Source organism: Populus alba, chromosome 9, assembly GCF_005239225.2.
Source record: "Populus alba chromosome 9, ASM523922v2, whole genome shotgun sequence".
Taxonomy (NCBI): domain Eukaryota; kingdom Viridiplantae; phylum Streptophyta; class Magnoliopsida; order Malpighiales; family Salicaceae; genus Populus; species Populus alba.
Window position 1 is genome coordinate 5,646,908 of NC_133292.1, and position 27,089 is coordinate 5,673,996.

Here is a 27,089-nt window from a genome sequence, read left to right on the forward strand (position 1 = left end):
TAAGCATCAAGTATCTAAGCAGGGTAATATTTTAAATTGTTGGTTTTATGTTTAGTGTAAATTAGACATCTAAATAAAAATGAAGAAAAATATTTATAATGATAATACTTTGTGAGGAAAAAAGATAAATTTAAGAGAATTGCGAAGAAATTAAAACTTTGGATGGATATTTTAAAAGGAAAATTTGAAAGATAATTTTTACTTAAATATAAAAATATATTGTATATTACATACCAAAAATTTTAAAAATATAAGAAATAATTATTTTAATATATTTTCAAACAAAAAAATATTTTTAAAAAACATTATTCACTACAACACCCAACATCTTTTCTTTCTTTCTTTCTTTCTTTCTTTTTTTTTTTTTTTTTTCATTTGGCAAACCACCGTTGCTTTCATATTAGAAGTAATCTGTAAAAGAAAAGGCATAGGGACGAACCATCAAGAAAGTGACAATAAATCTTATCCCGCAAGAGAACAGCAGCTTGCCAACGAGCAATATTCGTTGCGGCTCAACTTCATGTACAAAACGAATGAAAACCAAAAAGCTCAAAACCCAAAAACACCAAAGCAAAGCATGTTAAAATACGTACTAGCTGTTTTCTTTCTTGACTATCACTGTTAACGGATACATCTTAAGCATGTTTTGGAAGTTTTTCCATCAAATGGCAGATTTCTTTATGCCCTGAAGATTTCTTAACCCTAAAGCATCCCCTTGGATAATGCAGCAAGTACCATGATGTGAACCGGGAAGATCTATTATGCCTGAGCTTGTTGCGTAAGTGATGAGGTTTTCATCCACAAAGTCCGGCCAAAGATGGCACTTCCATGTGTAGAAAGATAAGCAGCATTTAACCTGACAATCAAATCAACAAAACTAAATATTAGCCAAGAAAAGAAAATACACAAGCTGTGTAACACTAGTATCGCTGAACGCGAAACTTTACTTATCAACATCTGGAGCAGCCAACGGATCATAAGACTCTTCCCTATGTTCAGCAACTGGGACAACACCTGCCATGTCTGGAACACCTTCAACCTAAAAACAAACCGCCAGATGCATGATCAAATTAAGGCAACTGATGATTAATTAAATTAAGCACAAACTTCTTTTCCACGAGAGAATTCAGAAATAGTATTTACAGTCCGAAAATGTCAAAACTCATGTAACAGAGTCCATTCTGATCTTTCCAGCAGTGATTAGATACACTTGCACATCTTTTGTATCCAAAAGAATACCGGAAAAACCTAGCCTGTTGTTTTCAACATCATGTTTGACCCCCTCCTAGTAGATGTATATTAACTTTTTATCATGATGACAACGCACCCAAAATTAGATTCTCATATTCCCCTTCACCTTCCATCTTTTTCCTTGGGCATGAAACGCCATCATGAGGAGACTTTTCTCTGCTACTTGGAAATATATTATTTAAATAGAAAATGATTATTCTGCACTTGCTGCCAAAGTTTTGTTATCCTCAGTGATGGCGCAATTAAGGTGCTTGCTGAAAGGATTTGATGGAACTCTAGAACTTTTAAACTTTATCATTATGTATGCTAGCCGCGATGCACCCTGAGGCCTGAACCTAAGAGTTTCGGCTCACCCCTCCTCATTCATTTAAAACAGATGGTATGGAAGCCACAAGATATTACAAGGGTAAGAATGTGCAATGCAAAACCCATCTTATACCTGCCCTGTGACCATCCCAAGCTCTAACAAAATTGAGTCATATAGGAGAAGGAAAAAAAAATTAAATGGTCAAAGTGGACAAAATCAATGACAGCTAGTATCATCATCAAGCGAAACTGTTTAAGCAAATTAACATATCTTGCCTGTTGAGGGTACTGTGGATAACCAGCGTATGCATTGTATGCATATAATGATGGATCTTGTGTACCCCCATAAGCATATGCATCATAGCCTTGTCCATAACCATAATAAGCATTCCATTGATCTACTTGCTGACCCCAGGTAGCTGTTAAGTCCTACAGCAACAGGATATCATATATTATCACGGCTAGTATAGAAAAGAATAATGGTTTGAAATGTATGTTTAATTCAAAGACTGCAAATAAATACAAGACTACATAGTCTCCTCCATAATGCCTTCAAACTCATTATCAATTCCCGTCAAGAAAAAAATAATATCTGAAATTTAATATCATCCTATCCTGATGTCTTTACTTCAACTTTCTTTCGATAGATGAGACATTCATTAAAAACTTAGTATTCAAAACAGGCTACTAAGGATTAAATCACAGATTAAACAATATAATTATTAAAACAAATACCCAGGGATGTTCCATCTGCTGCCAATCAGTCTACTATGAATTGACTTTCTTCATGGCATTGAGCTGAATGTAGAAAATTAAATAATTGTGTTGTTTTTATGGTTATGAAAAGAAGCGTGACATGACGAGGTGTTTACATATCAAACATTCTCAAAGCTGGAAGAGAAACTTACTTGTTTCCTTCCCCAAGAAATGCGTACTGGTTGTTGACCAATCACATGCCCTTGCATCCTTTGTATTGCTTCTTCAGCTGATGTCCTGTTCAGGGAAAAAAAAAAATAGTGGTCAGAAACTATTACATAGCAGGAGGGAAGTAAAGAACTTGACTATAGTATGCTATAAGGGATAGCAGTATAGACCTAGCCCACAAGAATCATATTCCCCTGCATCATTTGTATGACTTATTCAGACGGTTTCCTATATAGACAAAATTGGTATTTGGTGGAACCTTGGCAATAACAAACATATCATGACATAAGGGGTACCCCCTTTGGACTATCCACACAATAATACTTTCTGCCTCCCTCGTCCTTTTTCACTTGCGATTCTCTGATCAATAAGAGAAGGGAAGGGCTAACCCATATGACAGTGTTGCTAAATAGAAATGACCATGAACTGACATTCAAACTCAACTACCAAATGCCTCAAAAGGACAAATGACAATGCCATGATGCTGCAATATCAGTACTTATATGGCATATTATCTAAAGATGATAACGTAGTTAGAAAAGGCATTCACAGTACTAATCAAACAAACCTAGTTGCAAACTGTACGAAACCACACCCTCTGCCTGCAGGAATCTTGACAGAGGCAATCTCCCCAAGCTGCAGAAAGGTTTGCCTGAGGTCCTCTTCTGTGGCATTAGGATCCAAGTTACCAACAAAGATCTGCAATAAGAAAAAAAATTGTCAGTAGAAATGCACAAGAAACAAATCTCCAAAAAACTGAAGTATGGCTAACTTACTGTGGTATTAGTAACGTCACCGTCTGCTGAAACCACTTGGACTGGTGCAGTGTATGCGGGAGCTGGATAAAAGGCTGCAAAAAATGAAACTTAAGCACAATGTTATCCAGAAACCAATTGAGAATAAGAGTGTTGCACTTGAATGCCAAAAGAGTAAGCAGTATTAGAAAGTCATTAACGATCAAAGGCTTTAATTTCTGGGTAACCATATGCTTAGTAATATTTAATGTTATCCAGGAACCAATTGAAAATGAGAGTGACGCACTTTAAAGCCAATGCATCCTCATGCAAGACAAACAGAACAAGTAAGCGATATTAAGAAGTCGTTAAGAATCAAAGGCTTTGATGGTTGGGGAAGCCCATGTGCTTAGTAATATTTGAGTTGCAGAGCCTCGAGCAGTTTCCTGCGGTGTAAAGTTTTAAAAATACCATAATTTCTAGGGCGCTCAATTTCACTTTAGACAGCATATAAAAAAGCTAAATTCAAATTGGAAATAAAATTGTAACCAGCATCAATCAAGACCTAATTGTTAAACAAGGTAGCTTCGTCAAGGTAAACATGTGAAGATACTGTAGAAAAGGAAATATAAAAGTAATTCATTCAATTGCAATTTGCTTCCAATGAATAAACAGAGGAATTATGACCTTTTGGCAGAGCATATTGTTGTTGAAAACTGGTGGTCTTCTTGGGTGTTGCCATGCTAATTCGCATTGGCCTAGTTGAGCAAAAAACACCATTCATCTCAGTCATGGCACGATTTCTCTCATTCTCATCCGCAAATTTAACAAACCCATATCCCTTGGACCTTCCAGTATTCGGATCAGTCACAACCTTCGCACCTCTAACCGACGGATAATGAACCCGAAACGTCTCCTGTAATAGATAATCCGTAACATCAGGTGCTAAATCCCCAACAAAAATCGAATGCTCCGGCCCTGCATCAGGCCGCCTTTCCCCAATCCCGAAAGAAGCCCAGTTCAACCTAAAGGTTTGTTCCGTTCCTGGCATTTGCGTCCCATTATACGTCTGCAGAATCCTTTCAGCTGCTGCATGAGAAACAAACTCCACAAACCCATAACCCTCAGGCTGTCCAGTTAACTTGTTGCGTATTATTTTAATCGAGACCACCTGAAATTCACATTTTTCTCAAATTAAAAAAAAAAAAAAACCAAGAAATACTAATTATAATGAATAAACAATAACCCATATGTATCAACAGCATGAAGAAGAAGAAGAAAAGAGGTGCGAGAGGGGAGCTACCTCGCCTGTGTGAGCGAAGCAGGAGGTGAGGTAGGATTCATCGGCCCAATACTGCAAATCACCAATCCAAAGGGTTCTTACTTCTTCTAAAGTTGCTGGTTGATGATAGCCTCCTGGTGCTGTTGTTGCTGCCATTATTCTTTCACTTCCACTTCCTCTGCTCTGCAGCCTGCTGCTTTCTTCTTCTCTTCAAGTTTCTCTGTTCTTTTTTTTCCTTTAGCACTTCGAGGGACACCGGGTTTCAGCCGAGTGCTCGTTGTTGATCTTACAAATTATAATCTGTTAAAGCGACGCCGTAGGATGCGCAAACGACAAGTATAGAAGACGCTTGACGTGTCATTTATTTAAGAAGCAGACGACCTGTCGCCTCACTGAAATGATTTGGGTCAATCGCGAAGCCATACAGAGAAAAATCCCAAGGTGTAAATCGACAATTCGTCGTACAGAATCATTGTTATTATTATTTTTTGAGAGCTAAAAATACATAAAGGTGGCAACAGCATGGAGCAATAGGGAAGAAAGGAGAGAGTCTCTGTCCCCTCCCCTCGCATCCCATGCAACTGCGTCGAAATCGGCATCTCCTTCAAACATAAACGCTTGCTTTAATAAGAAAAAAAGGGCACAGATGTTTTAATTTCTGTTTCCTTCTCTGTTTCATTGCATTGCGTTGGCAAGACTGCATATGGTTGGTGATGAATGTTGATGGCGTGGCCACCTGCACAGGTTATTGTCCCTGTTGGAATTATTTTCATGCTCTCTGGTCTCATTGTTATTAATCTCATTCAGGTCATTCATAATTACTCTTCTTCTTCTTCTTAACTACAGTTTCTTGGCTTGTTTGCTGTTGTTAGTTATGCTTCTTGGTTACTTTTTAATCGGATGTTTCATGGCAAACTTTGATGATTTCTTGCTTCTGATTCTAGTTCATCCAAGCAAAACACCCTTCTTACGTGCTTGTGTGGGGTCTTTAATAAGCTTTCTAGGTTTTTTATTCCATTTCATAGTATCTGTGTGCGTGTCGAGTTATTTCCGGCCACTTGAATTTCAGTATATTTGTATTAAGTTTTTGATTAACTTGACCTCTTTTTTCGTGGTTAATGCGTCTCATGTTTCCTTGTATATTGTTTTCTCTTGGACAACAACAAATTAGTATTCCTTTCTGCAGCTTCCCACCTCCCAAGAAAATAAAAAAGAAAAAGGAAAGAAAGAAAACGTTTCTCTGTTTTTCATTAAATTAAGGTTGTAACATATTTTTTCAACTTTTTGCTAACATAATTTATTTCTTGCGTTTACTCATATCTTGCACTTCGCGGGCTATCATAGTTGCAGAATTGCTTTGGTTGCAGCTCATAGGGCTCGTTGATGAATGATTGGTGTGCAAATTTGAAGGTGCTCGAATTCTTCCTTGAATTGCTTTATGTGGTTGTTATAAGCTTTTAATTCTCATCTCGTCTGGCATTTTTTCATCAATCATTTATATAATAATTAGTTCCCAGAAAACCTAATTTCTAAATTCACAAGCTTAGGTCATGTATATGGGACAGGAGAGGATTCCCACTGGAGACCCAAAACAAACAGAAAAAAGAAAAAAAGAAAGAGGATATTCAATGTGCAATGAATTTGTTTTTTCCATGCGATGCCCTTGAAATCTATTTAGATGTAACACCGCAAAGTCTATGAAAGCATTAGAGAATACAAGGCATGCGGCATGCGCCTCTGGGATGAGATTTTCTTTGCTTTGTATTTCTTTAATTCTCAATCTGTCAATAGGTTGAGGAAGTTGATACTATTTTTATCATTTAATTATGCTTATATTTGTGCTCCATTGCCACCTTTGTCATTGATAGCTTGGGAAATTTACGACTTGGGTCTAATTATGGACTGTTCCATTTAAAGTCATGAAATTGAAATTCTTTTTCCTGACTTCCCAGATGAGTTTCCCTCTTCGTGGCCTAACTAGCTAGATCTTCCCAATGCAGATTGAGGTGTGTGCAGATGATGAAACTTTTGAATTGCTGGGTATAACCTAAGGTTTCCTTTCTTTTTTTCCTTTTCATGGTGTAAACTTGCCTCTTAAACCATGTTCATGCTTATTTTTCATGTGATAACTTTCCAGGTAAAGAACAGGCGCTTGCCATTTGCAATCATATAAGAGGGCGACGTTGATTGGCTTGTCGGATGGAGCTGATAATGGTTGATTTGCATATGTTCATTGAGTCTACAAATAAGGCCATCTAAATCTTCCATGAAGAAATATCTGCTTCTCTGTAGGTTGATTTGCTTTCGAATAAAATGATCTGGCTTCACAGAACCTTATCTCTCTTGTCGTATAAAATGATCTGGTTTCCCAGGACTTTTCTCGTCTTGAAAGGGAAGCTGTGTTCATGCTGGCCAAGATGATATAATTTATGCTTTTGCTGACACTTTTCCCCACACAGAATCCACCTGTCGTCTCTGTAGTTTTCCAAATATATGGAAAGCTAGCTTTCAGAAACAGTATCGTTAGGTATTGTATAATTAACCGCATAGTGTGTGGGTGCATATATTTATGACTGTGATCATATATAGTGTTAGTTCCGGTTAAACGGTCCCCGGTAGTATTAACCAGTATCACCATCACCTTCTCGCTAATATGATAGAAGGATGGTCCTTAGGTAGAAGGAGAGAGACGAACCTAAGGAAAGTTGACTTTTAGGATGATAGTGGCAGCACAAGCATATAATATTCTTTATAAAAACTTATTTATTTTGAAGAGTTTTTTTTCAATTATATGTATGGGAGGTGAAAAGAAATTAGCAATATATAAAATGAATAGCAATTTTTTTGAATCATTTTTATTAAATGATTTAAAAAAAAATAAGAATGAATAGATATTATCAATAAATTTCTTTTTTCTTAATTAAAGATATGGAGTGTAAATAGTGATAATGAATTTTTTTTTTCTTGAAAAAAAAAACAAAACAAAAGTAGCAATTTAATTTCTTGCTCTAGATATTATATTGGTTCTTGTAAAAAAATATTATCTCAATTCAAAAACTTAAATTATTAAATAAGATATCAAAATATAATTTATATTATTTTTATAAAGAATTTGCATTTTAAATTATAAAATGGATACTTCATTTCTCTTAAGTCAAAGTTTGAAAGAATAATTTTTTTTTTTTTTGAGCTGATATAGAATCATTATTAAAATCTTATTCGTTCAATAGTTTAGGAGTTGTTTGACATAGTTTTCATTTTCTATTTTTGTTTTCATTTTTTGTTTTTTGAAAAAATAAAATATACAACAAGTTTTTAAAAATTTTTAAAACCAAATAATATTACTTCTTAACAGAATCATTATATGTTTTGGTGGTATTTAATAGATGTGGATGGTATTGTACATTCATATTGAGATCTAGAATTCGGGTTAAGACCAGATCTGAAGCACCTAGGGTTAGGTATATTACACTCCAAGGTCAGGTCGAGCACTTGATTTTCAAGTCCAAAAATTCTAGATATCTTATTGAAACTAAGAATATTTAAAAAAAAGAAAAAGAAAAAAAAAGCTAACAACGAAAGAAGTTTACAATTTTTTTAAAAACCAAATAAAAAGATTAATGCCAAAAAAAGAAAAGAAAATGATCTGATCAAATTTTTAATATGGTATTAGACTATTAAACAGTCCTAAGCTCTCTAATTAAAAATAATTATTGTGATAATCTTTGGATTGGGATGATTAATTCATATATTTTGTTGGAGAATAACTTGTTTTAACCAATAAAAATATAGTATGTTACCTACCAAAGCAGTAATTAATTAGATGTCCATATTAACTTCTTATCTTCAACATTCAAGTGATCGATGCCTACCTGCCTAACTTCACCTTCATCCTCTCTCTCTCTCTCTCTCTCTCTCTCTCTCTCTCTATATATATATATATATATATATATATATATATATATATATATATATATATATATACCGCCCCCATTCTCTCGATCCCAACATAATATTTAAAGAAGAAGCTCGCTTTCTGGGCAAACATTCCAAAAGTATATTAGGGCATGGAAAAACTTGCTGCTGTAGTTCTGTCTTTGCCTTTTGGCATGATATTCAGTCTCACAGGCATTCTCATTAATATCATCCAAGTAATGGCCGGCAACCCTAGAGCTACTTGCTTTGTGATTTTATTATATGCTTGCTGCTCCTTCTTTCTTTTGATAAATATAATTTCAAGATGTTTTATAAATTATAAATCCTACGTCCATTAATGTTATAAATTATATAATCACCATGCTAATTTTGCAGGCAGCTTGCTTCCTCATTATATGGCCTCTCTCAAAAAACACATACAGAAGGATCGTTGGGGCGGTGACCGAAATATTTTTCTTGGTGATGATATTTTTGGTGAACTGGTTGGCAGGTCTTGAGGTGTTAATCACCCCCAACATTCTCCTTCATCATCTTGCCATTTTTTTTAATATAAATATTATATGGAAAAGGTTATAAAACTAATAATCAAAGTAAAATATACGGGACATGATAAAAAAAAAAAAAAATCTAATTGGATTAAAAATAATTTCTGCAGGTTCACCTCCATACGGATTTAGAAACTTATGAGTCGATCGGTAAGGCTTTGATCACTTCAAAATAATTGTCGAAGCTAGTAATCCTTGAGGAGTATTTATGATGATTGCTTGAGGGTTTTTCCAGGCAAAGAGAATGCGCTTGTAATGCCTAATCACATCTGCGATGCTGATGTCCTCATGATGTGGGTTTTAGCCGAGGTAATGTTCAGCTAGCTAGCTAAACAAATTTTTTTTTTTTTTTTATAACCCCGAATGTCCGGATCAGCTTATGCACACCATAACTAATTTCTGAACTCATTGAACATCCTGCAAGCCCAATAAATAGATAAAACATCACAGGGATGACAGACATGCACACTAAAACTTAAATTGAGGATGCAGAGACAAGAAAATCCTTGCTAGAACCGCTAAGCCTTGTGCAGCTAAACAAATCTTACTTATATGTGATGATGATAATAAATAAATAAATAAACAGTTATTTATTATGCTCTTAATTATTAAAGAAAACTCATTGCCTGCTGAACCTCCAGCGCTTTAACTGTCTCCGCGGTGCTCGAATGGTCATGAAGAAATCTTCAAAATACCTTCCCGTAAGTTGTAAATATTTAAATACTTTCACTTATCTCTGCTTGATTCATCCTCTATATATGATGAGGATCGTTTTGAAAAATGAGGGGTAATTCAGCTTTGAATTGTTTCTGCAGATTTATGGATGGGCAAATTGGTTTAATGGAGCCGTTTTCTTGGATAGAAATTGGGCCAAAGATGAAGGCAAATTGAAGGTATATTAATTATATGCACTGAAATTCGCTAATATATCCATCGTTAACCGCAAATACAGAACTTATATAGTTTTGAAACCCCACACTTCAAAATAGAAATTATTAAAACCTATAGATTAAAACTTGAATGTATATGAAATCCTGAAAAATTTATATGCTAGATTGAAAAATTGTATTCATATATATTTTAAAGTCCAATTAATTAAGAAGTCAATTAAATTTGCCCACAGCTCATTTATGATTTGACGTCAAGGGCAGGGGCTCTGCAAGAAAATTATTTTTTCAGCCTCTTCCTTAATAATCTATATGATTTTAGCTAAAATAATAAAATAACTGAAATTCTGGCCCTTTTTAATTTTATATTTTGGCTCAACCCCTGGTTCGAGGGTCACTGATTAATATTTTAATGTCCGTTATTTACTGAAAAATCTATATTAAGTATTAAAAAAATGAAGAAAAGCTCTAAAATAGCATTCTTAGTATGTTCTTAAATAACAAATGCGACCGTGACCTAATTTATTATTGGTATATAGTATAAAAAAGCATTTGAAACTCATAAATTTTAATTTTAAAACTCTCATCATCACAATTTAGTCGTTGGTAACTCTTTAAGCAGTTATAGCCCAAGATGTGTGATTAAAACATATTTTACAAGAAAATTGAGGAATAAATATATTTTTTTTTGCCATCACAATTTCTTAAGCTGGAAAAAGAAAAGCATTAATTTTATATATTTTTTAGTAAAAAATAATTTAAAAAACAAGACCGAAACAAGAGTGTGTGTGAGTGTCAATATCCATCCTGGGATTTAAGATTCAGAACGTGTCTATAAAAAAAAAAGGATTAAAGTCACATCTAGCTACATAACAGCTTGTTACATTTGGATTAATGTTCTGCTGGAGTGATTCCTTGCAGTCAAGTTTTCAAGAGCTGAAGGATTTCCCTGGTTCTTTTTGGTTGACTATCTTCGTGGAAGGGACTCGCATGACCCCAGGCAAACTTCTAGCAGCTCAAGAATTTGCCGTTTCAAAAGGATTGCCAGCTCCTAAGAACGTTCTGATTCCTCGCACCAAGGTAACCACGTAGATACTGTACCATCCTCTTGTTAAGTGGAATAATCAAGAGGAAGATCCATTATCCGTTAATTATATGGAACCCTTTTCGGTTTTACATTTGATAAGAAAAACAAATTCATGCTACTTATCCAAGAAAAAAAAACTGCTCCGGTTCCAATTTACGTGATCACACCGTCAACAGAACTCTCCCTGTAACCTGTGACTCCATGTTTTGCACTTAGGGCTTTGTTTCGGCTGTACAGTACATGCGCCCATTCGTTTCAGCAGTTTATGATGTTACTGTTGCTGTGCCAAAAGGTCATCCAATCCCTTCTGTGAAGAGATTCTTAAAGAGGCAACCTTCTGTTGTAAGTTATGACTGTTCAAATTTGGTGATTCTAGGAACTGAAGCACGGTCATCCTTCTAAGGTACTTTTTTAGCTGATATATGTGTAGATGACCTAATTTCAGGTGCACTTCCACATAAAACGCTACGCAACGAAGGGATTGCCGGAATCAGATGAAGGCGTTGCTCAATGGTGTAAAGATAGATTTGTGGTCAAGGTATCATTGCTTTTGGCTCAGCTTCGTTCTTAATTTGCACCTCCATATATATGTAGTTTAAGCAGAGCATGCATGCGATTGATGCTAGAGACCAAAAAAGGTGATGAAATGTTCCAAGAGAAATCTTACCAGAAATCTCATCATATTCCAGGATGCAATGTTGGAAGAGTTTCGAGCCAATGACACGTTTGAAGGAAAAGAAATTAGAGATTTTCGAATTCCACCAAAGAAGTCATTGATTGTAAGTCATCACCTAAAAATATAAGAAGAATTTCGCTACTCTTGTTAATCTTCTTAATTAGTTTAAATGAATATTGTGCAATCTCAAGTTGATCAATTGCCTTTTCTTTTTCTTTTCTTTTTCTTCATTGATTTTTGTTTTTCTTGTTCTCTGCGGGGCAAAAAAAAAAAAAAAAAAACAGGTTGCCATCTTTCTTTCTTGCATCTTTTCCATCGGAGCAATCATGTTGATTCAAAGGTTTTCACTTCTGTCAAATTGGAAAGGAATCTCCTCGTTAGCATTTGCAGTGGCCTTTGATGCAATCCTAATGTATACTTTCATCGAGTATACAAAATTGCCGGAGCAGGGAAAAGTACAGGCAACCGTCGACGGCCAAGCAGTCAAGCTTCATTAAGACATATGACATATATATATATATATAGTAAACACTTGCATGCAGTACTGAACTTATATTTTTATGGGGATTTTGAAATGTAATGGCCTCATGGGCATATGTCTCATTGTGAATTTCTTCAGTCTCTTGTTAGAATAATTTGAAACTTTTTCAGGTTCACTAGTAATTAATAAAATAATATATATTTTTATTGTAAGGCCCCATATATCTTATATCGATGAGTCGCGAGGACTTAAATGAGATAAAAGAAATAATTAAGGACAGGAGTCTCAATTCAATGTTTACTTGGATTGTTATGATTGATTTGATTTTTTTCATAAAAGAGAAATTATGTATTAGAATCTGATTTAAAATTTTAATTTTTTAAAATTGAGATAATTCAGGAAGAAAAATTATCAATGATAAAGCTATACACCATGTATTAGGAGTTCTCATCCCCCAAATTATTTCAAACTTAAATATCAACATAAATATTTCTTTGTGGAACTTTTTATTTTCACACCTATTTAATTTTGTATGCACTCATATCTTTCAGTTTTTTAAAAATAAAATTAATACAATCTTCAATCTTTTTAAGATAATACTGCCTTTATAACATTTCAAGTGAATTTTGATATATCAAAACATAATTATTCATTACTTAATTATGAAATCTATATAGAATAAATTGATTTTAATAATTTTAAAAAAATCAACCTAAAAAATAAATTAATTTAAAAAATGGGTAAGCTAGCTTATTTTATGTATTGAAGTTTTATAAAAAAAAAAATTAATTCAATAATCAACACTAATACTACCGGTAGATGTAAATCAACACCAACAAGTTAGGGTGGCCAACATTTTGAGAAAATAAGAGGGGGGGGGGGGCTTTTCTCATTAAATATATATATCATTTTGAGAAAGTTAGAGTGGCCAACATTAATTTAAAGTGAAAAAAATTAAAAAAATTTAAATGCTTTTGAAATTATTTTTAAAATACAAAAATAAACTAACTTTAATCAGTTATATATATGCACAACATGTTAGACCAACAAGTTGCAAAATAACAAGATTGAGTTTTGATTTACCAAGGGGACGTCGGCTATCTCCCAAGTGATAAAGAGGAGTACCTATCCGATATTCAAAATGTTTTTTTTTTTTTTTAAGTTATCTGCTTGGCCACAAATATTGAATTTGATGTTTTTTAAATGAATTTAAAAAATTAAAAAAAAATATTTTTTAATATATTTTTTAACTTTAAAAATACCGTCAATCATATTTTTTTATAATACAGCTAAGGATTAAAAAAAAAGAAAAAGGATAAAAAAAAAAAAAAAAAAAAAGCACAGTGGTTATGAGCTGACAACAACAGGTGCTTAGTGACTTATATATATATATATATAAAATTGATAATGATAATATTTTTGTGAAAGCAATTTGGAAAATATAAAAAGATATTTTCTAAAGAAAGAAAGAAAAATCATGTTCCAACGTATCTGCCTCGACAGATGTTTCCAGTTAGCTAGTTATCTTGGAACCGTCATTAACAACGTCATCTGTTTGATTTTTGTACCCCCTTTCCTCCTGAAAACTGACAAATGACTAGGAATCCATCAAACAATATAATATACATTAAGACCAGATATGCTATCTCTAATTGTTGCTCTTCTTCTAACTTGAAATTGTAAGTGCTAGCGATTTAAAAAGATATTGAAATGGGTTCTTTGAAAAACAAAGAAGAAATGGAACCGATTGGAGGGGAATCATCAAAGGATGCGATTTTGTATGTTAATGGAGTTAGACGAGTGTTGTCTGATGGATTGGCCCACTTGACTCTTCTTGAATATCTTAGAGGTAATGTGACGATCTTAACAAGCTTTGTTATTGTTTGGTGTCTCAGAAAGTATAGGAAAGTTTGAGTGTTAATTCAGCTGAACTAAGTGAAATTATTATCTGGGCCAGTCTTAGTTTTTGAAAAACAAAAAACGAAAAGAGAGGGAGAAGGAAACACGGTAATGATAAAAGGAGAAACTTTCTAATCTGAGCTTGGTTTCTTACTTATCATGTGTGTTGGGCTCAATCAATCAATAATCAATTTACCGATCAATCAGAGTTTGGTTTATGGAGTATCATTGTAAAAGAATGAACTTTTTTAAACTGTTCATCTTGTCTGTGATTTGAATCCGATTGGAGAAGCCTGTTGAATTTGGTTCGTTTAGGAGAAGAAACGAAGGGAATATAAACTTTGAATCTTTGTTATGTGAATCGGTAGTTTAATTGCTCTTTCTTGCTTGTGACCTGAACTGGGTCTGCAACAAATGTTTGTTGATTTCTAAGAAAATAGCAGAGAAGGTAACTTAGTGTGTGCTTAAGCTTGGTCAACGGATCAATTGATCAAGTAGTGTTTTGTTTCCCACAAAATGTTGAGGGAAAAAGAGCAATGGAACTATCATATGGATCTAATTTAGATTCACTGACTAGAAAGTAGGATTGCCTTAATACCTGTGTTCTTAGACTTTTCTTGCCTTTTCCCAGCTATTAAGCTCTGTGTTGTGGTGCTTGTGATGCATGAAATAATCAACAATACAAGTTTGTGCTTGGGCACAGTTTAAAAGATCTATGATTTAGCTGATGTTTGTTTCTATGACGTATCTGATTTTAATCCTCTTTCCCTTTTTTTTTTTCTTTTTTTTTTTTATTGGGGTAACAGACATTGGCTTGACGGGGACAAAGCTAGGGTGCGGTGAAGGTGGTTGTGGGGCCTGCACTGTCATGGTTTCTCATTATAATAAAGTGTCGAAGAAATGTGTGTCAGTTCTCGCACTGCTACACTCTCTATCTCTTTCACTCAGTTTTGTCTAATTTTTGGTGCATTCCTCTGTCTTTAGTATCAACTTAATAACATTACCCTGATACCTATTTCCAGGCATTATGCAGTCAATGCGTGCTTGGCTCCTTTGTATTCTGTAGAAGGGATGCATATAATAACTGTGGAGGGAGTTGGGAACAGAAAAATTGGCTTGCACCCAATTCAAGTAAGAATGTTGATTTTCAAATGTTATACTTTTATCATGCGCTCCTTTTTTTGTGTTGATACTGCTTATTATGACTGTTGCCACAAATATTTTGGATAATTTAATGGCTTGAGTTTACTCTCGCCCACAGTATGTTAAGTTTTAAGCTTAGAGGTCTTAAGAGCATACTGCTTGTTTTTCATTACTAGCAAATGCATGTTCTCATGTAATGGATCTTATAAGTGCATCATTACTGTAAGTTACTTGTCATGCAAACGATGAAAATAAATTGAAATTGAATGTAGTATGTCCAGTTCACCGAGACGCAGGCCACTCCATCGAAGAGTGTCATACTTTGCATGAATGGCTCAAGAGAAAGTCAGAGTTCCTTGATCTACAAGAGACTTTTCCTCCTTGATAAACTGTCCAGGACTTTATGGCATGTTTTTCTTAGTCGAAAAAGAACTTAATGAAGGTCACATAATTGCCTTAGTCACACAATTACATCAGATATATGTAAATTTGAAAACTAAATCTTATTAATGTTAGACCCAATAAGCTTTTCTATCTTGTTTTAGTAGTCTTCTACGTCACCAAATCATGCTTGATGAGGTTCTTCACTGTGTCTGCATTTCTGTAACACTCTGCAGGAATCTTTAGCTCGCTCTCATGGCTCACAATGTGGATTTTGTACTCCTGGATTTATTATGTCAATGTATGCACTGCTGAGGTCAAGTGAAGTACCACCAACTGAAGAGCAAATTGAAGAATGCCTTGCTGGAAATTTGTGTCGTTGCACTGGTTACAGACCAATTATTGATGCATTTCAAGTTTTTGCCAAAACTGATGATGCATTTTACACCAATACATCTTCATCAAGTCTTCAGAGTGGTGAATTTTTGTGCCCGTCAACTGGTAAACCCTGTTCGTGTAAATCAAAAGGTTTAAATGGTGCAGGAACCTGCAAACAAAGTACTGCCGGAAATAAGTATGAGCCTGTCTCTTATAGTGAGGTAGATGGGAGCACATATACAGACAAAGAGCTTATTTTTCCTCCCGAGTTGTTGCTGAGGAAATTAACTCCCTTAAATTTGAATGGATTTGGTGGGCTTAAGTGGTTTCGGCCATTAAAAATTCAGCATTTGCTGGAGTTAAAAGCAAAATACCCAGATGCAAAGCTGGTGATGGGTAATACTGAGGTTGGAATAGAGATGAGGTTGAAGAGAATCCAGTATAAGGTTTTGATATCTGTTGCTCACGTACCAGAACTCAACATCTTGAATGTCAAGGATGATGGTTTAGAGATAGGCGCTGCAGTAAGACTCACAGAACTCCTGCAAATGTTTAGAAAGGTCGTAAATGAGCGTGCTGCCCATGAGACATCATCATGTAAGGCCTTTATTGAACAAATAAAATGGTTTGCCGGGACACAGATAAAAAATGTTGCATGCATTGGAGGGAACATTTGTACAGCCAGTCCAATATCAGATTTGAACCCTCTCTGGATGGCTGCAGGAGCAAAATTTCAAATCATTGATTGCAAAGGAAACATTAGAACAATCATGGCTGAGAATTTCTTTCTGGGTTATCGAAAGGTGGATCTTGCAAGTGGTGAAATTTTAGTGTCAATATTCTTACCATGGACTAGGCCTCTTGAGTATGTAAAAGAATTTAAGCAGGCTCACCGAAGGGATGATGATATTGCAATTGTGAATGCTGGAATGCGTGTCTTTCTTGAAGAAAAAGGTGAAGATTTAGTTGTTTCAGATGCATTGATTGTTTATGGTGGGGTAGCTCCCTTATCTTTGTCTGCAGTAAAAACCAAAGAATTCATCATTGGGAAGAATTGGGATCAGGAGCTCTTGCAGGGTGCTTTGAAATTCTTAGAAATAGACATTTTTCTCAAGGAAGATGCTCCTGGTGGAATGGTGGAATTCAGAAAATCTTTAACTCTTAGCTTCTTCTTCAAATTTTTCCTGTGGGTTTCACAACAAATTAGCGTGAAAAAATCCACTGGTATACCATTATCTTATCTGTCGGCTGCACAACCATTCCAGCGGCCATCAATCATGGGAAGTCAGGATTATGAAATTAGAAAACATGGTACATCTGTGGGCTCTCCTGAGATTCATCTCTCGTCAAGACTTCAGGTAACAATAGCACGGATGTCGACAATATAATTGCATCTTTTACTGATACAGTAGATGTTGGTGCATTCTTTTCTAAGTGCCTGCTGAAATGTACCGATGAAGAAGAAAATTGTACTAAAACCGAATCAAATTTTTAAAAGAATTCTAATCAATGTGTTTGTTACTTGAAAAGTCAACAGATGCTCATGTGATGGTTTAGGCCATACTTTTAGTAAAAGAAAAAAAAGAAAGAAAGAAAAATGGTTTTGTAATATTCTGAAGCACCAATGAAATAAAGCCTACCATTCTTCTGCTGGAGGTGTTTTACTTGTCATAGTATTAAATTGTTGTCCTGAAGGCTTTGAAAAGGTCCCTGGTTCCAAATATGACATATTTTTGTGCAAACTTGGAATCAGTGAATTTTTTTAATTATGCCCACATTCTTTTTCTATTTTCTAATCTGGCTAGAAATCATGGAAAGTTGGAAACCAAGATCTGCTTAAAAATCGAACAGCTAATCTTTATTTTTATGGTTATTAATTTATCTCATATGACACTCTGCTGTTAAATATTTTCTACTTCTCACATTTATATTGGATTGAGTTTTTAATGTTGTAGAGCCTTGCAATCTATTGAGCACTGGGGATCTGTAGTATCTGACTGAGTTATGTCTTTCATATTGTTGGCTTCTTGTGACTCATAATTAATATAAATTGTTGACTTATGTTGATTTAGTATTATCATATCTTATGGCGCATTCTTAGTTTTTTTCTTAGAAAAGGTTACCATGATGATCTTTTTGATGTATGACTTTCTCTAGGTCACAGGAGAGGCAGAATATACTGATGACGCACCAATGCCTTCCCATGGTCTGCATGCTGCTTTAGTATTAAGCAGAAAACCTCATGCAAAGATTCTTTCTATAGACGATTCAGAAGCCAAGTCTTTACCTGGCATTGCAGGAATATTTTTAGCCAAAGATGTGCCTGGTGATAATCAAATTGGAGCAGTGATTCATGATGAGGAGCTATTTGCTACACAGTATGTGACTTGTGTAGGACAGGTAAGAAATTATTTTATATCATAAATCAAAAAGTTTGTGGACTGAAAATAGTGTGTCAAGAATGGAAATTTGTGGACAACAAAACCTCTGTATTTTACATGAAGTTTAGCTCTCAGGCTTTGAATTTATAATCTCTTAGTCACTAGTCATGTTCAATTTTGTTATGGTAAAAGTTTGGATATCCAGGAGATTATATCATGCCTGCATAAAAATTGACTTGTCCTATTATAATGTCAAATGATACATCAACACATTGAGTTCTTGGAATGCTTTTGTACTTCCTTTGTACTCCACACAATCATGCATGTGTGTTCTACAGGTTATAGGAGTAGTTGTTGCTGATACACATGAAAATGCAAAACTAGCTGCAGCAAAAGTTGTTGTTGAATATGAAGAACTCCCAGCAATATTGTCAATACAGGAAGCAGTTGATGCTAAAAGTTTTCATCCCAACTCAGAGAGGTGTTTGAAAAAGGGTGATGTGGATATTTGTTTTCAATCAGGTCAATGTGACAAGATCATCCATGGGGAAGTTCATGTGGGCGGGCAGGAACATTTTTACTTGGAAACACAGAGCAGTTTGGTTTGGACTATGGATTGTGGCAATGAAGTTCATATGATTTCCTCTACCCAAGTAAGTTAACTCCGTTAAGAGTTGTTAATTTATTAACTGCAGTTCAAATCACTAAGCCATTGGTCTGAAGTTAAAACCACCAATATACGAATTATGTATTAACATCTACCAAGGTTGTTAGCTTTGGGATTTTTGGCAGAGACTATAGGAACAGAACCTTAAGATCTTGTAGGATTGTAAAACATGAGGCTCTTAGATTGAATAATTTTAGCTTGTTATCATTATCGTTCTGTTTCTAATTGTATTATTTACGTTTATCAAGGTTGTTAGCATTGACACTGTACAGTTTTTTAAGATCTTGTAGGGTGATAAAAATGAGGTTCATGATATTCATTAAAACGAATCCTTCATCAGAACATGTGAATCTCAACATGTGTTAGTTTTACCATATGTTATGACAAGAAAATGATAAATACAATTTCCATTTTGCAGAGAAAAATGGCAGTGCAATGTGTAAAAAACACGTGCACAACTTCATTTTTCCAAGTGCTGTCATTTTGCTCAGAACAATTGGTTTTTTGGTGTGCTTTGTTTTTGTAATCACTCTTATTCTTCTTGTAACTTGCTGTTTTATAGGCATGCTTGTGTAGAGTTTCCCAGTGGATGCATTTTTTCCCCTTTTGAAACAATGAGTAGTTCAATGTACTATGTGAATTCATAACGTGCAATTTACATGTTCGGACATATTTGTTTGCAAACTTCACCAATAGCAAAGTTCTAGCAGAACTAAGTGGCTAACTGCTTGACTCAGAAGTATGTTGATAGTTACTGACCCATTCAGATGACAGTATAACCCAAAATTATTGCCTATCTGCTTCACTCTTTTCATAATGTCATGGTGTCATCTGCTGTGTGCAGGCCCCTCAGAAGCACCAGAAGTATGTGGCTCAGGTCCTTGGTCTTCCAATGTCAAAAGTAGTTTGTAAAACCAAACGAATTGGTGGTGGATTTGGTGGAAAGGAGACTAGATCAGCTTTCATTGCTGCTGCTGCTTCTGTCCCATCATATCTATTGAATCGGCCAGTGAAACTCACATTAGACAGAGATGTAGACATGATGATAACTGGACAGCGCCACGCTTTTCTTGGAAAGTACAAGGTATTGTTTGCCAGTCAAACTGGATAATGGTGTGCATTCTTATATGTCATAGGTGGTTTCCATATTATGTTTATGTAGATATCCAGATAAGCTGCGTTTAAACTTTACTCTAAAAGTTGCTTGATTTCCTAGGTGGTGGTTTCTGCATTATGATATTGCATATCATTACAAGGAAATTTGGGTTTTTATCATTCCCCATCTAACTTTGTGTTTTCTGAATTACCAGTTTTCCTTTTGTGGCATCTCCATTGAAATCTATCCAAACTAACACAGCTAAGCATGTGTCCGTTAGCCTGGATCCCCACTTTGCTAGAGAATCACTTAAACCCCATTTGAATGGGCAATCTCTCTCTTGGAAAAAGTCTAAAAGATGGCCTTTCACAGCTGATTCCCAAACTGACATTGATGCATGTGTTTGTTTGTGAGATATTTATCAACAGATACACAAAACTGCAAGATGGAAGCTTGAATGCATAATGACAAAAATAATTTCTTTATTTCCTGTTCCAACATTTAGATTCCCTATTTATGATCAAGAGGGATGGGCTTGAAGGATCTGCATAGCTGATCCCAACTAGTTTGGGAGCTTAGTTGTTGCTGTTGCTGTTGATGATGGGTTTCTCTGATCTAAATATAGAGTTGTTACACGAAGACAGAAGAGTTTTCCAAGGTTCTTGTATGTTGTGTAGTAGATAACATATTTATAATGATTTTGTCTTCCCTTGACATAATTTTACTCTTGATTTAGAAAGTATAAAATAGGAATGAAAGACGAGAAAATGAAAGGGACCAGGACAATATGAATAGTTAGAAGGGTACTGTACTACCCTTTGTTTCAAAGAAAAAACTAGGAGAGGAGGATGAAAAAAGATCTTACTCCCTGTGCATCTTGACCTCATTAATATCATTTGCTTTTCATTTTACTGAAGTGATTTTATATTTCTCGTTGTTTTTGTGGAGTGAAGTTTAACAGAACAAAAGAACTGATGGAGTAAATACTTCATTCAGGTTGGCTTTACAAAGGAAGGAAGATTGCTTGCTCTGGATCTTGAAATCTACAATAATGCTGGAAATTCATTAGACCTGTCTCTTTCTGTCCTTGAACGTGCAATGTTCCATTCTGACAATGTGTATGAGATACCAAATATCAGGATACTAGGAAGGGTTTGCTTCACTAATTTTCCCAGTCACACTGCTTTCCGAGGATTTGGAGGTCCTCAAGGTATGCTTATAACTGAGAATTGGATTCAAAAGATTGCCGTGGAGCTTAACAAAAGCCCAGAAGAGATAAGAGTATGATATGCAATCTTGTTGATTTTTCATCGTTTTACCTGTGGTTTATAACAACTGTCCTCACAGGTTTTCATGTTTTGTTTTCTTTTTTAATAATTGAATCTCCAGGAAATTAACTTTCAAGGTGAAGGATCAATATTACATTACAGCCAACAACTTCAACACTGTACACTCGGTCCGCTCTGGAATGAATTGAAGTTATCTTCTGACCTTTTGAGGGCTCGTGAAGATGTTAAGCAATTTAATCTTCAGAATCGGTGGAAAAAACGTGGTGTTGCGATGGTTCCTACAAAATTCGGCATTTCGTTTACAACAAAGTTCATGAACCAGGTATTGGCTGAAATTATATTATTGAAGTTGATTATGCACAGGATATATATGTTTCTCTTTTGTCAGCCCTGTAAATCTTCCAAAACTAAGATAATCTTTCTTTCTACCTTTTTGTATATTGTTCCTATTGATTTCAAATTTGCTTGTCAGATCAAACTCATCCTACCCCATTTATTTCTGTGGGTCATCAATAGCAATGCATGGGTCATCAATAGCAATGCAGTATTACATAACAGTAGGCTTTGATAGGTTGAGCAGCAGATTCTTTAATAGATTATGATTCTATGTTGTTGCTTAACATGCTATATAGTAATATTTCTTGCATTAAACTACGTTGACTATCCAAAATATCAGTTTTTTATGTTCCAAACTGAAATTCAAATTAGGATAAAGTTAATGATGAAGTCTTGAAAAACTTCAGACGGAAAATGGGCTTTCCATGGCTGGTCCTGGGCTGGGTTGTTCCTGGATAGGAACCCTCCACTACTTAAGCTAGTAAGCATAAGAGGATAAAATAATGCAGAGGAAGAAAAAACAAAGGTCTAGAGTTTGCGTATCTGGGTGTAGCCTATGCATGGTGTGTGGCTTTGTGTGTCTCTGCATGTCTCTGTGGCCAGGATGAAATCTGGTTTTTCCATGGTGACTGAGTGTATTTATATACCCAGTCTTTGATTTTTTTTTATAAAGAAGTAGATGTATCGTTGGTGAAAAAATTGGTGCTGGACATTAGTTGTGAAGCTGATAATCTATTGGCTAGCATGGTGGCTTATTAGTTGTTGTGCCATATCATGGTTGTTGTGCCATTGGTGGAGATGATGGCTAACTGTTATGGGCCTGTTGTAGCAATTGGTGTAAACGCTGACCTGAGTAGATAGAAAATTTTGTGAGCGCATAAAAATTGTGTGTGCATGAGTGCTGCACAGAGAAATTGTTGGAGAACAAAAATCCAAAGGTGGGAGCCAGACAGCCTGGTTTGGCAAGAAAAAAAAAGAGAGGAGAGAGAGAGAAAAAGAGAAGAGAGTAGTGAGAGAAAAAAGAGATAGAGAGAGACCAGGCTGGTCACTTGGGCACAGCCCAAGTGATGATCATTTCATTTTTTTGTGTGAAAATTCTGCCCCATCAGTTCATATTTGAAGGAGATCAATGCTAAATATATATTGCACCTGACTTCAATAATTGAAATCTTTTGATACCTGGTCGTTTAGCAGTTATAATCTATTTAAAATTATCATCTATATCTTTTGTTTTGTTTCTCTTATGTAGATGATAGAACCATAGATCAGATGTTAAACTTGCAAAATGTTCATTTTCATTGAACATTTTGTCTCATCTTAGCAATCTGGCACATACTAGTGTGATTAGAAAATTTTCTTTACAATTTCCACAAACCTAACATGACTCATGAAATTCATGACTGTCATGCATCACTCAGCTCATTGAACTCTTGTAGCCTCGGACCCTTGACCAACTAACAGAATATGCAACTATCTAGTACTATCATAAATGGTCAAATGATAGGTACAGAACCTATCTCTAAATGCAGTCCAACACAGCAACTGGATCATCTAACAGAATGGTTAAGTTTTTCCTGACTTGTCCATTGTCCATGTTAGTTCAGACTCATGTAGTGTATTTTTTAAGTAACTTTGCAGGACCCTGATTGTCTAACCGTCTTCTTAAATATGCAGGCAGGTGCTCTTGTCCATGTCTACACAGATGGAACTGTTTTAGTTACACATGGAGGTGTTGAGATGGGCCAAGGTTTACATACAAAAGTTGCTCAAGTTGCTGCTTCTGCTTTCAATATTCCTTTAAGTTCTGTGTTTATATCAGAGACAAGTACTGACAAGGTATCGAGATACTGCAACCTGAGGCTTGATGTTATTCTAGTTTCAGTGACCTTAGAATTATCTGTGGGATGCTCTTGTATGGAATTTAACTGTGGCATGCAGAGTAAGAGTTCAATAGGGCATGGCCCTTGTGTCTGTGATTTTTTTTTTTTTACTTTTGTGTTCTGTGTGTTGGGGGTGGGGAGGCTTAAATTGCACATGGAGTATGGAGTAATGCAAGATGTAATGAGTGTGACATATGAGAAGTGTCATCAAGACCAGAAATAACTTACTTTGTCAATTCATTTCACACATACTGGTAGAGCCAGAGGTAGTGCCAAAAAACTTGCAATTTTTAAGTAGTCTTTTATTACAGCTTAATGTAGCGAGAGGATAGGATCTTCCCTCTTTTAGTTTTAGAAATATCTGTCAAATGTTTCCTGCTGCTTCCCAATAAATACTCTTCAGCTTTTATTTTGCTTTATTTCTTTGTTCTTGTCATTTTTGGTCAGAAGTATGCATAAAGTTTTTTAGATCAGAAAAATTACTGATTGATCACACTGGAGCCTGACATTCTACACCAAGTTTGGAAAACATAACTTGCGATTTGTAAATAATGCTCTTATTGAACGCTCTCATTCTTATATGCTGATTCAGAGTAGCAATAAAGTGATAAAATCCTTTCCATAAATATTTGAATGGTCAGATAGTCGATGCTTATTCTATCTATTTGTTTGTGGTTTTGCTTGTCACCGAATCAGGTGCCTAATACATCACCAACAGCAGCTTCTGCAAGCTCTGATGTGTATGGAGCAGCAGTTTTGGATGCATGCGAGCAAATAAAGGCACGAATGGAGCCTGTTGCTTTAAAACATAATTTCAGCTCGTTTGCTGAGGTAATGTACTAATGTTTCTTTTATGGTTTCTCCACATACATCTTTGTGCTCCTTCTGTAAAGACATCAATGCTCTATTTGAAGTCGCATCTTCCTACTTAGTGCCCTCAATTTTATTTTATTTTATTTTTTTTCAGTATTCTATGTGCTTCAAGTGCATTCCCTTTTTGCATCAAGACATCCCTTCATAGTTCATTTCCATACTTTTTAGTGTCATGTCTATACCTTTGTGAAGCAAATGGATTCACTGATCAGCTAGCACAGCAAGGACTTAACAGAACTGATGACTTTGTTTCTTGGATTTGAATTTGATTACTGGATTTTAAAATTTCATTTTTTCATGTCTTCAGAATTTTCTCATAAAGTTTTATACCTGTTGTACCCTCCCTTTATCGTGTGGCCTGTTTCAGTTCCAAGCTAATGGGGTGCATTTCAACAATATATTTCTCATTTTTTTTTTATTTTAAAAAAAGGGATATCCTTCTGCTTCAGGCCTATACCATTGCATGGCCACATAAAAGGCTTGTTGCCTCAGCATAAAACTTTGTAGTTGTGCATGCATACAATTAAATAAACGAGAGCATTACTGCTCTTGAAGAACTAGTATGCATGTCATTCCAGGCCCTGATTCTCAGCAGGGAACGATATTACCTTATGTGGAACTATTGTATAATAAAACATAGAATACGTTTCACAAAGTCAAATGGTAAAACTAATAACGATGTTTTGAGGCCAGAATTGTATGGAACATGGAGTTATTTATAAGTCTATAGACTGAAATTTTGAATCAATCAGTAGATGGTAGATGCATATTTGTAGTATTTAACAAGATTCTGATTACTTTGATCTATTAATAGCTTAATGGAATGAATCAATGTAGGCTACTTGATTATTGTGACCAGTATAATATGAGGAAATTTATTTTGTATTTCAATTTTCCACAGCTGGCTGGAGCCTGCTACATGCAGCGAATAGACCTTTCAGCTCATGGATTCTACATTACACCTGACATTGGCTTTGACTGGACAACTGGTAAAGGAAACCCATTTAATTACCACACCTACGGGGCTGCATTTGCTGAGGTTGAAATTGACACGTTGACGGGAGATTTCCACACAAGGACAGCAAACATTATACTGGATCTTGGTTACTCTATCAATCCAGCCATCGATGTTGGACAGGTGCCTTTCCTTTCACTTCTGTTTTCAATTGGGATTTTCATCATCCATAATAAACTACATACACCTCACAATTTATGTTGAACAATTTTTTAATGTCCTTGTACAAAACTCTGAGAATTGAGGCATTGAATTATTGCCTTTTACGCCAGTAATCATGTATATGTTCACTTATAAATTTATTGTATTCATTCCAATTGAATTTAGATTGAAGGAGCATTTGTACAAGGTTTGGGATGGGTGGCCATAGAAGAACTTAAGTGGGGAGATGCAGAACATAAGTGGATCCCTCCTGGCTGTTTGTATACAAGTGGGCCTGGAAGTTACAAGATTCCTTCCATGAATGATGTCCCGTTCAAATTCAGCGTTTCACTTCTCAAGGTATATTTTCACCATTCCTCTGTTACTAGATGGTTCAGATATCACTTCCTTGTTCCTTTATGGTGCTTCTGGCATTCATCATCTCTGTTTTCCTAAATCTCATAAGAGATTGGATCATGTCTGTTATTTCCATTTGATGTCAAAGTGGTTACTGATTATTACTGGTATTATGGTTGCAATGCTAGAATTAAATCCAGCCCATACACATTCCAGATCTTCTAGTTTTCTCATTCACTTGATAGTCTAAGTTTCCCGTTATAGAGAAGCTTAATTTAAAGATTGAATTTAAAAATACATTCTAACTTATTTCTCCATTTTGGTTTAAGGGACATCCAAATGTAAAGGCTATCCACTCATCTAAAGCTGTTGGTGAGCCTCCATTTTTCCTGGCTTCAGCTGTCTTTTTTGCCATCAAAGATGCTATTATAGCTGCAAGAGCAGAGGTTGGGCATCATGAGTGGTTTCCTCTCGATAATCCAGCAACACCTGAACGTATCCGGATGGCTTGCTTGGATGAATTTAGCACTCGATTCATAGGCTCCGACTTCCGTCCCAAGCTTAGTGTCTGAGTGCTTTTGTGAACCACACTTTTCGTTCCACTTTTCGCATACCATGATCATGCCAATTTGTACATTCTTCTGCAAATCTCCTCACATTGCTTGATACAAGATATGACATGGACAAAGGTGATATCAGTTAGCATGAAACCATGTGTAAAACATGCCAGGACATGTTTTCTTCAACTTAAATCATAAATTACTGTTACTTGTGTAATTGAAAAATAAAAACGAAGAGAAAATAAAAAAGATTGCTTTCCTTTACGATGAGCCAGTTGCGACTTTGGAGAAATTTTATTATAATCCTTCAGTAGAATTAGTCCTCTGTTGTGGCCAAATCTTGAAAGTGATTCCGGCTTAAAATTTTATACGACCCATTCAGAGCCTGCACGGTGATTATTTTCCTTCTCTCTACCCACCTTGTTACCTACCACATGGACAAGTTAAATCATGTTACAACAAGTCCATAATGTTGCGAATCAGAAGTATTTAGTCTGAAAATTCCCTGACCTTTGAGTAAAAAAGAAAGATGGAAGTTCGCAGCAGCTCCATGTAATGTCTGTTGATAGGGATTGTAATTTGCA

The 27,089-nt window shown here is 35.3% G+C and overlaps 3 protein-coding genes across 5 annotated transcripts; 2 read left to right on the forward strand and 1 right to left on the reverse strand.

Annotated features, from left to right (window-relative positions):
• Positions 1 to 441: 441 nt before the first annotated feature.
• On the reverse strand, positions 442 to 4,779 carry LOC118035124 (polyadenylate-binding protein RBP47B'). Of its 2 annotated transcripts, XR_004685132.2 has the most exons (9): positions 4,519 to 4,779; positions 3,903 to 4,386; positions 3,258 to 3,331; positions 3,050 to 3,180; positions 2,466 to 2,550; positions 1,834 to 1,986; positions 948 to 1,039; positions 690 to 856; positions 442 to 597 (listed from the first exon to the last, which is right to left on the reverse strand). XR_004685132.2 is itself a non-coding variant. In XM_035040617.2 (8 exons), exons 1-8 carry the CDS (start codon positions 4,651 to 4,653, stop codon positions 760 to 762), a joined length of 1,251 nt encoding a protein of 416 aa, XP_034896508.1. In that variant the 5' UTR covers positions 4,654 to 4,779; the 3' UTR covers positions 442 to 759. The 2 variants fall into 2 exon arrangements, 1 of the variants encoding a protein (XP_034896508.1); XM_035040617.2 differs by having other exon boundaries at positions 442 to 856.
• Positions 4,780 to 8,515: 3,736 nt separating this feature from the next.
• Positions 8,516 to 12,146, forward strand: LOC118035123 (1-acyl-sn-glycerol-3-phosphate acyltransferase PLS1). The gene is made up of 11 exons (XM_035040615.2): positions 8,516 to 8,648; positions 8,809 to 8,931; positions 9,089 to 9,128; positions 9,214 to 9,287; positions 9,620 to 9,679; positions 9,794 to 9,871; positions 10,787 to 10,945; positions 11,169 to 11,294; positions 11,398 to 11,490; positions 11,642 to 11,731; positions 11,913 to 12,146. Exons 1-11 carry the CDS (start codon positions 8,565 to 8,567, stop codon positions 12,123 to 12,125), a joined length of 1,140 nt encoding a protein of 379 aa, XP_034896506.1. The 5' UTR covers positions 8,516 to 8,564; the 3' UTR covers positions 12,126 to 12,146.
• A 1,470-nt stretch (positions 12,147 to 13,616) lies between these two features.
• Positions 13,617 to 26,769, forward strand: LOC118035122 (xanthine dehydrogenase 1). 2 transcript variants are annotated; one of them, XM_035040613.2, is made up of 14 exons: positions 13,617 to 13,958; positions 14,815 to 14,914; positions 15,031 to 15,139; positions 15,769 to 17,268; positions 18,068 to 18,310; positions 18,630 to 18,944; positions 19,803 to 20,042; positions 21,051 to 21,335; positions 21,444 to 21,665; positions 23,354 to 23,515; positions 24,256 to 24,390; positions 25,334 to 25,570; positions 25,775 to 25,948; positions 26,275 to 26,769. In XM_035040613.2, exons 1-14 carry the CDS (start codon positions 13,820 to 13,822, stop codon positions 26,515 to 26,517), a joined length of 4,104 nt encoding a protein of 1,367 aa, XP_034896504.1. In that variant the 5' UTR covers positions 13,617 to 13,819; the 3' UTR covers positions 26,518 to 26,769. The 2 variants fall into 2 exon arrangements, with proteins under 2 accessions (XP_034896504.1, XP_034896505.1); XM_035040614.2 differs by lacking the exon at positions 13,617 to 13,958 and having other exon boundaries at positions 14,809 to 14,910.
• Positions 26,770 to 27,089: the final 320 nt, after the last annotated feature.